We start from the raw sequence: 14,450 nt of genomic DNA on the forward strand, positions 1-14,450 counted from the left end.
AATGCCATCAAAACATGCCGTTCTTAAAGCCAAACAATCCGTAATGCGTAGGGAGAGATTAAAATGTCATCTTCACCTCACCGCCAGTCACCTTCCTCATCTTCACCTCACGGGCGCGCAGAGTCCCATAGTCGTCAAATGAAGAACCAACAAACTCGTCCCTTGCTTTTTCGATTCTCTGTTCCGCTGCATTCTCTCTATTTCCTTGCAGGCCAGCGTGGGCAGGGGGATTCTCTTGGCCATCTATCCTCCCCAGAATTGCAAGTTCAATCCCCTGCGCATCCTCATTCTCCGCACCCCGAACATGACGACGACCATGATGAAAAGGCAGATCCCTTCCAAAATGGTGATTATACGAATGAAACTCTTCTTCATCCGTACCACGATGATGATGATGCCGCCGACGATGGCTCACCTTCCTCACCAACCCAGCAATCCCTGTCGCTTCCTCAACCGCCACAGCCGCCGAGCCCAATGCAGCACGGTTCAAATGTGCAGCAGCCCGCTGATCAATCAGCCTATTTGTTTTGCGAATCTCAGTCCAGCGACTGAGGGCTCCCAACTCAAGAACATTGACGCGGCGCATCTTGCACGAGGGGTTCCCCAGCAGAATGGGGCGCCACATGTCCATTTCCGCGAGATCGTCTGTTGCGAGCACAGAAAGGGCCTTGTTGTTGGTAGGGGAGATGTGGTTGCTCGCAGCCATCGATGAGGTCCGTGAAGTGCGGGCAGATGAGCGCTGGGATTGTCGACGGAGGCTTTCTCTGCGCATCTCTGTCCACCGATCCATTTCGAGGGTCTTGCAGTTGGGGATGATGTGCACGTTCCTGAAGCGAATGAGGACGGCCAGAAGGAGTCCGGTTAGGATAAGTAAGATGCCGGCCACGACGCCCGTGGCAGCTTGTTGTCCCAAGTGGCGTTGTGCACTCCCTCCGACTGCGGTTGCTATGGCTGCTAGAACGAACCCAATGGCGTGGCATACGGCAAACCCAGCTGCAACTCGTGGGTATGATGAAGGATCTACCCACTGAGACTGGTCAACCTTTCTTGGGGATGCTGAAGACGATGTGACCGGAAGATCAGAGGTATCGAATGTTTCCATGATAAGGCCATTGCACTCAGAAATCGCCAAAGCGGAAAGTCCACCAATGCCAGCAGCCAACAAGGTGGGAATCTCAACCGGAATTGGGGGTCCGGCCGATGCCACAGTATAAGCAATTCCAAAAAGGGGCAAGAAGATACAAAAGACGGCTCTGCGAACGAAGTGAGAGGTCCACACAAAGCGATCGTCGAGAGTGTCGGCGCTGGTCGGTCCCTGGTGATGGCGCCAGCGAGAAAAGAGGTTGGCTTTCTGGAACGGAATGGCAATGATGCCGCCGATTGAGATGAACGCCACGCATAGCCCAACAAGCGTGGACCGAAGTGTGTAGTATCTTGACGCCAGTGCTCCGAGAAGCACGATGATGAGCACAATTTGGGCATAGATCCAGCCTGTGTAAACCGCGATCACCAAAAAGCCTGGCTGTCGCAGCATTTCAGCGGACAGTGACATGCCTTGCAGTGCAACTAGCCACCAGGGTGTCTTAACGGCATCGTTCTTGTCCTTGCCGTTCTTCTGCTGCTTTGCAGCCGTGTCAAGCCTCGGCCTGACCTCAGGACAAGCGATATTCAGCCCAAGCAGGACCAGTAAAATCCCACCGGCAACACCAAACGCCCATGCCGGACTCCTTCCTCCATCAATGATCGAAGCACCAACAGCGAATCCAACTCCAAGTGAGCCAGTGAAACACCACGTGCCCAGGCCCAACCAGACACCCATACCTCCGCCCCTCCTCCGTACATCTGTCTCATCCACCCATTCTTGATGAGGGTTTCCACTCATCAAGGACGCCCCAAACAGATCCATCAGAACGCCCATCCAGTTGGCGCTGGGAACACCAAGCGCAATGCCCATCAGGCCCCTGGACACAGCCAACACGACCCATCTCCACCAATGAAGACCATATTCGGCGAGGTAGTACCTGTATCCAGGACCCAAGGCGTAGCTGGAGGCAATGGCTTGAGGAATCAACAATGGGATAGCAGCAGCAAGACCGCCTACCACATACGGCTTCCTCCCCAAACGTCTTGATTTGGACAGAGGGAGGGGCCACGTTACGAACGAGGAGATAGCCAATCCCAGATACAAAAGCACATTGCCGAGGATAACATGATGACCGGCATCGGCAATGCGGTATTGGATGGCAGGGACAAGACCTGCGTACATGCCGATGACGATACCAACGGCCGTGGTGCTAAGGCATGCAACGGTTGCGGTGAATCGTTTCCTGAGCGGGGACCAGTCTCGTGCCGGGGTGACATCGGTGATTTGGCCAGAGGAGGAGGGTATTTCGGGAGTGATGGATAAGTTCGTCTGCTGGACTGCAGATGGTTTGAGATCATGTTCCGTTGGCCGCTGTATGGGTGGCAGGGACATATAGGGTTGTCGGATATTCGGCGTGTTGTCCATCGATGGTTGCTGGATATGTGTGTCGATTGGTGTGATGTCGTCTTCATCCATCACTCCATCAAAGCAGGAAGCAGTTGATGTATCTCTCCTCCGTTCTTTCACCGGTTTCAAGTGCTTGTCTCTTGGCATAGTTGGAACATCCTGAACACAGTCTTTCTCATTGTCAAACCTGGGGTTTACCTCGAATCGATAGGACCTGGTACGGCGCGGACTGGGCGATACCCGGGGATGTCTCCAACTCTGAGACTTTCGTAGCAGCTTCATGTGGAACAAGCATCCAGGCTCTCTTGGAGCATCATCTCCAGCCTTGACTTCTCGACTCCGAGGCTCCGAATCTTTCCGAACTGAAATCAGTGTGACCGGCGGGCGATCGCGCTGTGTGACTTGTGAAGGTTGCTCATCTGGAAGATCCTCTTTCCAACGCTCTGGGATTGTCAACCGGGAGCGTTTCGACCTGCGAAGCCTGACTGGCGCCATCATTTCATGTTCTCTGCCTGAAGTATTGCGCATCCCAGGGGCGGACTGATAGCGCTTTAGTTGCTTTTGTTGTCTGGCATTGGTGGAGGCTTGCTTGCTTGCTTGAGCTTGTGGCGTCAAATTGAGCTCGGCAACTCTGGGATTGTCGATGATAGCGCCGCTCATGAAACCATGCGCTGCTTCGGCCGGGGCATCAACTATTCTCGGCGAAGGGATGCGGGCGTCCTTGAGTTCTAATGGGCTGATGCAGCCGTAATTGTCGTCTTGTTCGGTCACTTGCTTCGCCAGCTCCATCACCTCTTCGAGGAGATGCTCCATATCGCTGACAGCACGCTTGAACTTGAAGTCGATTGGGGTTGATCCTCCAGAGACTAATGTTGACTTGCGAGAACTCAGGTTCGATTGCCCTTCTTCAATTTCTCGGGGCGAGTGTCGAGGCCCTCGTTCTGGGGTTTCCACGAATCCCGAAATGTAAGCCTCTCCAGAGCTGGCCGCATGGCGAAGGGGCTGTTGAGTTTGCTTCGAGGATCCAGTAAGCGCGCAATGGGTCGAGTCCAAGTCATGTATTTGGGTCCTATGGAGAGAGGAAGATCGAGGGGTTATAACAAACGGTTTGAATCCCCTGTCTTTCCTTGATGAATCACTCAGTCCTTCCCAGTAATCAACCAATTCCGATGCGGTCTTGTGGTCGTGACGGAGGCCCAAGTTGCCACCTTTTCTGTTGTTTACTTTTTCGCCAAATGAGATCGCAGCATCGGGTGATGCTCCATCACTTCTTCCTAGTAAAGAATCGAAAACAGAGCTGTTGCCAGAATACCCGACATCTGCAACCAAATGGTCCCAGACTTCGTAGCTTCCATCAGTGGACATGGTTGTACGTATGAATGGCAGCCGAATTCTGTGCATAAGGCTTTGAGCCGTCAGAGTCGATGGACTGGACGTGCTTGCTGGTTGAACAGACATTGAATGCAGGCGCTGGTCATCCTTGACATTGTCATGCTCAGGTAGCTGATGAGACCGAACTTTGCTCACGGAGCTGTGACCTTCGTGACACATATGGGCTGAGACATTTACCAGTTCCTCGTAGACACGACCGTCAGCCAGCTGATGGATCCTTCTGCCCCATGCCCTCGACGCTTCACCGGGCCCGTGGTTTAGGATTTGATCGGGCGTAGCTTGCGGATCTGTGCCGGTTATGCTGTTGGATGACGGTGCTCCAGATGGGTCGTTAATATCGGTATCCGGCACTTGGCTGTTATCCGGATCTGTCGAAAATTCAGAAGTGTTGTCCAGACGAGCATGATGGCTTGCCGATAGTTGTTGTAGTGCCTTGAAGTAGGTCTTTGCTCCTCCCCAACCCACCACTATGGCCTCTTTCGCATCGAATTGGACGTCAGAACAGCAATAAGGGCCGTTCAAGAATCGTATGCTGGACTGATCATTTCCCGACTGGGATCTTGGCGGACCCTTGGGTGTTCCGTTATCATTGGCCTTCATGATGGAGTGGAGGTGGCTGTGCAAGGTTTAGAAAAGAGAGAGAACCTTCGGGGATAGTTAGTGAGGACATTGAAGATCAAAACTTAGAGGTTACTCGCCTATGAATTGACCATGTATAAGTAGGGGGTGGAGAGTATTGATACTTAAATACTTGAAGGATCGTGAGGTAACGTTTATTAGGGGTTAAGAGAGTATGGCATATGAGCAGGGACTGAATGGGAGAGGAGAGATGTGTGCTCCCAGTGATGTTGCATGAACGATGTAGTGGTCGCCTTGCTGAGCGACTAGTAACCTCAGCAATAGCGTGGGAGGACGTCACTATTTCCATGGTTTGGGAAAGATCGATGATCCCATGGATATTGTGAAGATGGAAGGTACAAACGCAAGGAAGGCCTCTGGGAAAGCGCTTAATCGTGGAAGGAGGAAAGTTGAATATGCTTGACAACTAATGCGCAGCCTCTGAAGTCTATTAGCAGAACTTGATGAAAAATGCCCGTCCTTCAGTTATGCTCCCCAAGCCGGATGTCCTCGGTAGGGTATCGCAGCATTCTGCTCTAATGCCCTATTTCGGCATAGATGTTGCCATCTTTTACCAGCAGCGAGAATGCCAGAAATCCGACGTATCCTTTGTTTCTCCCGAAATCGCAAAATGACTTGGTTTCTTCTTAGTGCCCGAAAAGAGGAATGACGTTGGCCTTTTCCTTCCCTAAACGCCAGCAAAAAAAAAAACACGATGTTATCCGAGATTTTAAGATCTTCAGAGAGATACTTGAGGTCAAGACAGACCACTTTAAAGCAGCTCGAAATCGTCGAGCTTGTCGCGGTACTTCATGATATTCTGCTTGATCTTGCTGCCAACAGTCCAGGTGACGAAGTCTTCCATGTTCCGCGTGACCAGGAAGGCAGGGTCACGAACTTCCTCGACGCCGACACGGACGTGGCCTTGCTCGATGAGCTTCGTGGCGGCCTGAACAGTTTCGGCCATGCGCAGCCTGAAGAGGGAATTAGGAGATGAGTATTACCCTCCAAGATGTGAAGAATACATACCGGGTCATGACAACAGGCAACCTCCTCCGCGCAAAGGCAGACACTGTGACGTTGTGCTCAACCGCCGAAAGCTTGGCCTTGGTCTACCAAAGTGTCAGAATGATGTGCATGCGCTATGTGACAATATACAACATACCGACAGAATACCCATATCGTAAAGCTTGTCAAGAAGAAGGGTTTCATGTTTCCTCCTGACTTCGTTATCCGGGGGAAGAAGCTGCGAAGTTAGTCAGCCTAACCCGAATGGCTCCTGAATGGAATGACACATACACTGAGGCGGTGGGCAAATTGCCGGAGGGACTAATTCTATGTTAGCTGCCAACTCTTTCCATATTCCGACATGAGCGGTATGTAAGACTTACACCACATAGCCTATTGTATTTGTGCTGTCGCGGAATCAGTATTAGCACAATCAAAAAGGCCTTTCAAAGAAGCCTTACATAATCTTCAGGCTTTTGAATCATATACCGCCTACACCGAGTCAGCAGCAACATTCATAAACAGTATGTGTGCGATTTAAGTACTGACCTGATAACATCATGGTCGCGATGGTTGTTGTCGCTCTTGTAGTTGATGAAATCGTGTCTGTGAAAAACTGTGTGAGGACTTCTTGATGATGATTTATTATTGGCGTCAATATTTCCACTGACTTCTTGAGAAGCTTTTGTTCATGATATTTCAGTTTTCTGACCATCTTGACTGTTGGCCAAACGGCGATGAAATTTGTGGTTGTTGGTGAGGATCAGTACGAAGATGTACTTTGATGGAGATAGATGTTCCAGAAATTTTGAGGCCAGAGGACAAGGCTGAGAGGCTGGCCCCATACAGACCTGCAAGGCTCCGCAGACAGTGGGTTCTAAAACCAACCCAACGATGCCAAGACCGAGCTGCCAAGTGCCAAGCCAACGTCAAATCAGACGGCTCCTGCTGAAAAAAAGCGTTGGGATCTGGACGACAGCGACGACGACGTCGTCAACGACGGTGGCCACGACTCAGCCTTAAGCTCCTATCTCAGCTGCTGCACCGCAAGAGACAACCGTTATAAGTCCAGATACCACAAGTAGCAGCCATGTCGTGCAGACACTCGTTCTCGTCGGCCCTGCGCCATGTCCATTCTGGCCTGGTGCAGCAGCAATCCAAAACCTTTTCCACGTCGGCCTCCGTCGCAGCCCGTTAGTGACCTCCCGTTGCCGTTGTACGGCACATTTTTCAAATGACCAGCTTTTCAGCTAACACACGACCCAGTCAACAAAGGCCTTTTCCCCCAGAGCAACACCAGCAACCAGACCACCCGCAACACCAAGCAGACCTGGACGACCCGTAGCAATCCGACCGATGCGTTGCAGAGCATTATTTCCGAGCGCGCGGAGCGCGGAGCAGCACCTACTCTGGAGGAACAAAGGCAAATGATGGCGCAGCAGAGCACAGGTTCTGGCGCCCGGGATTTGCGCATCAGCCAGATGACAGACAACTACATGCGCCAGATGCCCCGTCGATGGAAGGTCGGCGATGTCTATGCGCCAAAGGACCTGTCCCCTTTGGAAATGAAGAAGTGGAAGAGCAGGCAGTCAAAGAAGCAAGATATTGTCGACCTGCTGGGGTTCAACCCCATCGACAACTACAAGGCATGTTTCAGCCCCCTGTGGACAAGGATGATGAGGACCTGATAAGGCTGACAGCGAGCCCACAGAACTTCTCTATGATATCCGAGTTTGTGACGACCATGGGTCGAATCAAGCATTCGCAGGAGACTGGGCTGCGGCCAGTCAACCAGCGCAAAATGGCTAAGGCCATCCGCCGTGCCATCGGCATGGGTTTGCATCCCAGTGTCCACAAGCATCCGGAGATCCTGCGCCGTACAAACACGAATCTTCCCGTCACCGTTTCTGGTTCAAGCACGGCGCAGTCCAGTCAGAGCAGTTCCCCCAGCCTATAGTTGCCGTAACTTTCCACCGCCCGGTGTACACTTACAAGCTCCCGATGTGTTGTACAATTATCTCGGCTAGACTTCAGCTGCTGTACGATACCAATTCAAATTTTGACTTAACCAGGCCGTGGCCCCCTTTATGTCTCTCTGTATAGCTCGTTGCTTCCCCGCCGCTATATGTCATGTATGTCGATATTCAGGTATGTACAATGTTACATGATACACCTCGGGTTTCCATCGTACAGCAGCCCAGCCCAACGGGCCAAACACAGCCCGCCGTATCTAGGCCCCCTAGATATAGAGGGGTACACGCACACTTCGAATCAAGCGTGCATCTCCCTTACGATGTTGAACTTGATGCCCTCTATAGTTTCCCTGCGCCCCTTCCTCTCCAATTGCGCCCAGATCTCAGGGTACTCGGCTCGGGCGAACTCCTCGAAGATAGCTTTGCTGTCCTCGCTGGGTAACGCATTGTACGTCACGCCGAATCTTTGATATGTCAGCACACACGGCCACGCCCAAGAAGCAGGAAAAGGGGGAACTTACGTCATCAATCCTGGCCCATACCCTACCATGACATCCATCCCACGGATCAACCTGATCACCTCATCAACATGGCCACTCCCCGCCAGCGCGCCACAGTATGCCCAGAAGACTTGCGGCGGGACCTCCAGGTCCAGGCGCTGCATCTTGGCCCAGATCTGGCGCGCCGTACGGTCGCCATACGGCAGCCGCTCGCAAGCCCAGAACACAATCTCGAGGCTGTTGTACGAAGGACCTTCACGGGAGTTGGTAATGTCCCGCCAGAACTCCAGAGCAGTCCCTGGGTCGTCGCATGCCACGTACCCCAGCATCAAAGCGTTGTACAGGCGCGTGGTCATCTGGATTTTGGTGTCCATCTTGAGCATGTTATGCACCATGCGCAGCGAATCTGGGTCCGGTAGCCGAGCGAAACCCTCTAAGCAGCGGATGTACACGTCCTCTGTAGGATGCATCGCCGGGTTGTCGTGGCTGCGCATGTGTCCGAAGATGTATGCTGCCATGTCGGGACGCTTACGAGCAAAAAAGGCATCCATTAGACGAACTCTATCTGCAGGCGGGGTTTCCGGGAAGTATTGTCGTAGTAATGAGTAGCAATCCCAAACGCGAGCGGTGCTAACTTTTGGGTCGAGGATGAAATCGATGAGGGCGCCGCGGACCTGAGCGCGTTCTTCCAGGCTGTATGAGACCGTGTGCATCGAAAGCGTATCGATCACTTCGAATTGATTGTCGTTGCGCAGCAAAACTGTGCAAATCGCCGCCACCGTTTCAGGTTCCAGTGTCGCTTGACGGTGCTCCAGATCAGCGACAATGTCAAGTATGCGATCAATATCGGGGTTTTTAACCGAGCACAGAGCGCGGATATACTTGTTGACGACAGGAAGGTCCTCCTCGTTCTCGATAGGGACCTCTCCGCGACGAAACTTAGCATAGATGGCCTGCACACCGCTAAAGTCTTTCGCGTCTAGGCGGTAATCCATCTGAAGAAGATAGGTCGAGGCCTTGAGTTCAATTCCTAGCTCATGGCCGATAGAAAGGAATCTTTCGGCCAAGTAAGGATTTTGCTTTTCGGTGGCCGCCCTAATGAGAGCATCTAGTGTCGTGGTATCCGGCACTGGCGGATCCACACCATCTGTAGGTGGTGTTGACATCATGATCCGGATCATTTGCTTGACTTCCTCAGCCCCTTTGTCCATTGCCACAACTGCCCAATACAATATAACATTCCACCACTCTTTTCCGGGCTTGGAGTTGACCAGTTCCTCCATCATGCGTTGGAGCCATTCTTGTTCGTCATTGCGGAGAGCGAACTTGATCGCTTGCATGTAAGCTTCAGGAGTCCGACGCCAGTTAGCATGGACAGGCCTCTCAAACCAGTATTTTGCTTCTTCAACTTGGTCGCGGCTTCCATAGAAAGTGACCATAATTTCATGGATATTTGGTGAGAACTCAACCCCGGCAGCTTCAGCAGCCTGAAACTCGCGAAGCAACTCTTCCTCGCGGCCCTCCTTAGCAAGACCACGGAGGATTATCACCCACAGAACTTTGGCAACTGGCGGTAACTCGGCTCCGTTGACTTGGGACAAATATCCGGAGAAACAGTCAACTGCCTCGAGAGCGCCGCCATATTGGGCCAAGCTCTTCAGGTAGTTTTCAAAATCCGTGGTTCCCTTAGCACCACCAGTGATCTGCCGGATCGTATTTTCGTCGAGGCCGAATTTACGCATGCGCTGTATTCTTCCGTCGATTTCGTCGTATAACAACTTCGCCAACTCGAGATGGCTCTCAGGGTTGCCCTTGGGGGGCTTCATAACAACATGAAGGGCGGCCCGGAGATCCTCAATAGTGATGTCCTCATAGCCTTCTGTCTCGGTTTCAATAAGGTAGCGGAGGAGCCGCATGGCCAGAAATGCCTGAGTTTGGTTCAGACCTTTCCTCCGACGCTTCTTGTGGCGAATGAATTGTAACCAGCCGTTTACGAGCTCGTCACGGTCTGGGGGGCGGGCACCCTCGGACTCACTCTTCCTGAACTGAAGCAACACGTCATAGCCAGGTTCGAAGTCGGGCTCCTTGATTTGGCGTGGGGGTTTCTGAAAGATGTTGAAGAAGGACCTCCTCTGCTGGCGGCGGGCCAACGGCTGGGGAGAGGGGGAGGGAAAATGAGGGCATGGGACTGGGCATGGGAGAGACAGGGACGCAGGGTAGCAGCCAGGAAGCGCGCGACAAGACATCAATGAGGCATAGCCATTGCTGGCCAGCAGTCGAATATGGACATTGCGCGCCAGCTGCGACCGCATGGTGGGAGATAGGAGTGTCTAATGTGTGGCAGATCTGAGGGGCATTAGCAGCCAGGTTCGCTTATTTTTTGGTCATTTTTCCTCCACCTAGATCTGACGCACCTGCGCATGGCGGGAGGGCGTCCAATTGCGGTCGCAATGGCGCAGAGGCGACTTTAGCTGGCCGAGAAGTCGTGACGGAACCGTGCTCTCAACAAAAAAAAGTCCCAGCTTTCTCAGCGATTTGACAATGACAATGACGCTCGCAAATTGCTGTTGGCGCGGAGCTGCTGCTCCAGTTGGTGGGGCATGTCTTGGCGTTGGCTGTCTCGCCGGAGTAGTCGCATGCCAAGGATTCAAATATGGGGTGTTTGTGGGCCTTAACCCTAACCCAGATCGGTCACTCTTGACCTCCGTTCAACGTTGAGGTTGGCGATCACTGTCACGTCCCTCTCTCTGGGAGCTGGTAGCCGACGGTCTGCTACATCTTTCTGCACAATTGATTCAAATATACGTGTTAACAGTTGCATGCTGCCATTGCTCAAAAATTGCACATATAAAAACTTACCTCGGTGGAACAGTTGATGCTCGCGGAAACAGCCAATGACCAAGAAGTCAATGTCGGCAGTGGTTGACCGTTTGACCTGGCCCAGACAAATACTGCCAGTCTCCATGTCATGCCTCGCAAGCATCATGCATCCTGTACCGTACCAGACAGTGCACCGCATGGATGTTGAGCATGGGTGCAAAACCATGGGCTAACATGATCTTCAGCCTTCCGGCCCTGCGTAATCAATAAGGACCCCTTCTCACATATTGAGAAAAGATATAGTTGTTGGAGACAACATTCACATCTAGAATCCTGCTCTTCCTACGTCCAGGTCGCCCACAAAAAGACTGCCATGAAGCAAACGCCAGCAACACCGAGAAGATCAGAGTCTAGGCCCATAATTGCCGAGGGCGCTATTCTTGATGTTGAGTGCTATGCCGGCACAACAGCTCCAGTACATCCTCTTCCCCGGCCTCAAATCAAGGAAGAGTTTCAACTTGGCAAAGCTGTTGAGCGTGCAATCTATAGTACGATGACAATGTACCCTCCAGATGTGTCTATTACAGGATTGTCTTGACAGGAAGTATTACAGAAGTAGTCGAATGCTAGCTCTAAGATCACAGAAGCGCGCAAGTCCGGAAGATCTTTATGGGGTCAGGGAGCAAGGATCACGACAAAGCTCTCAGATGGGGGCTTAAAGATTTGTTCCTCAAGGTAAGAGTTTTGGTCATTTCAAACGAGCTCTGAATACTCATCAGATACTAACCTTACTGATAGACTGCGCAAGTTGGAAGCCGTGGCGCGGATATGGCTCATGGTGAATATGAGTCCTTCAAGGCGATTCATCAAGCATCACTATCATTCGGATTCCACATGACGATATGTATGCCAAAGTGCTGCAGGCAACTGGCTGCTGGGAGGGGTCATGGGCAGTCCTTTTCAGCAAGCAGCTTGCGAATATTATCAAGACGAGGAGACGAACGGTATGTGGCCTGAGTTTGCTGCGGTGTGTAAGCTCGTCCTGGACAAAGTCATTCCAAGACTGCTTAAACCTCTACAGATTAACGGTCGCACCATCAAACCATGTTTAGTGCATGGTGACATGGATGAGAACACGGTCACGGATACGAAGACGAAGCAGACATTCATCTTCGATACTGGATCATTCTATGCCTACAACGAGTACGAACTGGGCAATTGGCGAGTTGTGGGAACAGAATGAGCTCTCCGGCTTATGTTCAAGGATATCTGAAGCAATTCCCTCCTTCAGAGTCGGGTAAGTTCTGTGCATCAGTGATGACATACCAGGTCTCAGTTTTGACCCATGTTTGACTTGTCAGCCGAGGAATGGGATGATTGAAGTATTCTCTACTCAAGCTATTTGACCTTGTTTGCTCAATGCCGATTTGTCAACCAATATCAATGACCGCATCTATTAATCTTGAACCGGGATATGATCTGACCAAGAAGCAAGGTGCTCTTGGGGTTGGTTCAAGCGGGGCAATGGGGTACTCCTGGTGACGAGATTCCTAAAGGAGTTATATATCCGTTAGGCAACCAGATCTACCAGGAAGCTAAGTGCCCGAAGTTGAATATCACTCTTCCTTGAGACACTCATGGTTGACTTTCATGGAAACATCCCAGAGAGCTAAGCACGCATTAAGAGGGCTACCTGACGAACCAAAATTTCTACTCATGGATAGGTGCCTGGGCATTTGAGGCTGTGCAAATCTAATACTCGGGATATCAGATCCGTATAACTCTAGGTTGAATTGTGTTGATCAAGCATGTCAAAGCCTCTAATTTGGTATAAAGTCCAAAAACAACCGAGGGGCAACCATGCTCACCCAGTCTTCGAACAGTAGGCTCTCTCCTCCGAAGTCTGCTTAACATGAGCTATCCATGGCCAGTTGACTATGTCATGCGGTCCCCGGTTGTTGGTAAGGCGTTGGCAAAGGGTGAGGGTTATGAGGCGAGGACTGTCTGTAAGGAGGTCCAAGTCTACATGGCCTCGTGCGTACTGTTAGAAAGCGAGGCAGAAACTCAGAGTAGGAGATTGTCAAAGAAGCAAATCGCTATCCCTTCCAATAGTTTTGTATAATATATTTTCATATTTTTGGACGCCAGCCCAACGGCATACTCTCTGCGGGATCTTTGATTCCTAATGTGAGATGCCTCAATCTCGCCCTCACTGCTTGATCAATGACCGTATCCAATAAGTACAATTGCTAACTCAAACACTACTGTTTTATACTGTATCTTACATAAAAGGACAAAAAGTATCACTTCACAAGAAGGGTGAGCCTCTAAGGACAGTAATAGTACAGTGTATGTACTGTGCAAAGTACAATAATCCCCAACACTCTCTCACAACAATCAACCCAACAACCCTGAACACGAAGTGTTCCATGCCTCTGCTGGAGTTTTTCTAAGTGTCATTCTGTCTTGGTAAACAATTCATAAAGGCTTTATAATGGCCGATTCAACACCCACAGTCGTTTTCCTCAAACAGTCTTTTCTCAACGCACAAACGCGTCTCCTCTCACAACCACTCGCTCCGTCCCGCACCTGGCGCAACGCCAACAGCAATGGCGAGGATAATGCATCCCCTCTCCCAGATAAGGCCATTGATGATGCGCTTTTCAAACTAAATAACCGTCTGCAACAGCATGCACGTCGTGTGTACCCTCCACAAGCAACGCGTCATGTTGCAGAGCAGATTGACGCGTTGTATTGGAACGCCGCTGAGGCTGCCACTAGAGGTGGGGAGGATGACGAAGGTGGTGACTTGGACGAGGGAATTGAGAAATCTTTGAGAAAAGGGGCTGATTTTGGTATGTAGTCTTATGCTAACTCACCGTATCTCCTGTTAGGAGGTCGCGAAACGAAGTTAATGAGCTGACACCACACTGCAAAGCCGACCCATCCGTCATTGCCACCCTCCCCCTTACCTGGGAAGCTCCCACGCAGGAGGAGGAAGCTGATGAAGAAGCCATCGCCCGCTATGCAGACCTTGCCGCGCAGCTCCACGAGCTTGCCAAACGCAAGACGGATGCTCTGGCTCGCGTGGAGCGGCTGAGGAGAATGCAGACTTTGCTTGCCCCCTTTGATGCAACATCTCCCTCAAATAATGAGTCAACTGGAAGTATGGATGGCGTGCAAGAGAACCTTGTTACTCGTAACGGCGAGATTGAGACTGAGCTCGCTCGCATGCGGATGCTGCTTGCAAGAGTGGCCGGAAGGATTCCGAGATTGAAGGAGAGGAGAGGGGATCAGGAAGAGGAAGATGAAGCGGGTGTTGATGTTGAGATGGAGGAGCAGAAGAAGATTGGGGCTTTGTTAGACAAGTTCTAAGTGACGAGGTCGTGGTTTCTACTGTTTTTTGCCTCAGATCGAGTCTTTGGGGTCTCGGTGGTGCTGTTTTTTACTTGATATTGGCGTTTGGCGCAAGGGAAGTGGGAGAACAGGCAGGAAGATTGAATGATACCCAGTCAGTTAACATCGAAACCTATGATTGGACCAGCTACCTAACTTCATATTAAGGTTTTATCATACCAAACCACCCCTTATAATATCCCATTACGACTAAGCCAGTTTTTTTTTTTTTTGACTGCATAGAAAACATAA

General features: G+C 51.2%; 5 protein-coding genes across 5 annotated transcripts; 2 read left to right on the plus strand and 3 right to left on the minus strand.

Annotated features, from left to right (window-relative positions):
* Positions 1-58: 58 nt before the first annotated feature.
* On the minus strand, positions 59-4,483 carry CTHT_0052190 (uncharacterized protein; the record flags this gene model as incomplete). Its single annotated transcript, XM_006695496.1, has 2 exons — positions 59-3,493; positions 4,061-4,483. 2 exons carry the CDS (start codon positions 4,481-4,483, stop codon positions 59-61), a joined length of 3,858 nt encoding a protein of 1,285 aa, XP_006695559.1.
* A 790-nt stretch (positions 4,484-5,273) lies between these two features.
* On the minus strand, positions 5,274-6,224 carry CTHT_0052200 (uncharacterized protein; the record flags this gene model as incomplete). The annotated part of the gene is made up of 8 exons (XM_006695497.1): positions 5,274-5,475; positions 5,531-5,613; positions 5,667-5,747; positions 5,801-5,830; positions 5,893-5,916; positions 5,971-6,001; positions 6,059-6,115; positions 6,181-6,224. The coding sequence occupies 8 exons, from the start codon at positions 6,222-6,224 to the stop codon at positions 5,274-5,276; spliced, it is 552 nt and encodes a 183-aa protein (XP_006695560.1).
* Positions 6,225-6,599: 375 nt separating this feature from the next.
* CTHT_0052210 (uncharacterized protein) lies at positions 6,600-7,197 on the plus strand (the record flags this gene model as incomplete). Its single annotated transcript, XM_006695498.1, has 2 exons — positions 6,600-6,702; positions 6,776-7,197. 2 exons carry the CDS (start codon positions 6,600-6,602, stop codon positions 7,195-7,197), a joined length of 525 nt encoding a protein of 174 aa, XP_006695561.1.
* Positions 7,198-7,780: 583 nt separating this feature from the next.
* Positions 7,781-10,294, minus strand: CTHT_0052220 (putative complex I protein; the record flags this gene model as incomplete). The annotated part of the gene is made up of 2 exons (XM_006695499.1): positions 7,781-7,946; positions 8,004-10,294. The coding sequence occupies 2 exons, from the start codon at positions 10,292-10,294 to the stop codon at positions 7,781-7,783; spliced, it is 2,457 nt and encodes an 818-aa protein (XP_006695562.1).
* Positions 10,295-13,296: 3,002 nt separating this feature from the next.
* CTHT_0052230 (uncharacterized protein) lies at positions 13,297-14,177 on the plus strand (the record flags this gene model as incomplete). The annotated part of the gene is made up of 2 exons (XM_006695500.1): positions 13,297-13,657; positions 13,741-14,177. 2 exons carry the CDS (start codon positions 13,297-13,299, stop codon positions 14,175-14,177), a joined length of 798 nt encoding a protein of 265 aa, XP_006695563.1.
* Between the last annotated feature and the right edge of the window lie 273 nt (positions 14,178-14,450).

The sequence above is a fragment of the Thermochaetoides thermophila genome (genome assembly GCF_000221225.1).
Source record: "Thermochaetoides thermophila DSM 1495 unplaced genomic scaffold scf7180000011820, whole genome shotgun sequence".
Classification (NCBI taxonomy): Eukaryota; Fungi; Ascomycota; class Sordariomycetes; order Sordariales; family Chaetomiaceae; genus Thermochaetoides; species Thermochaetoides thermophila.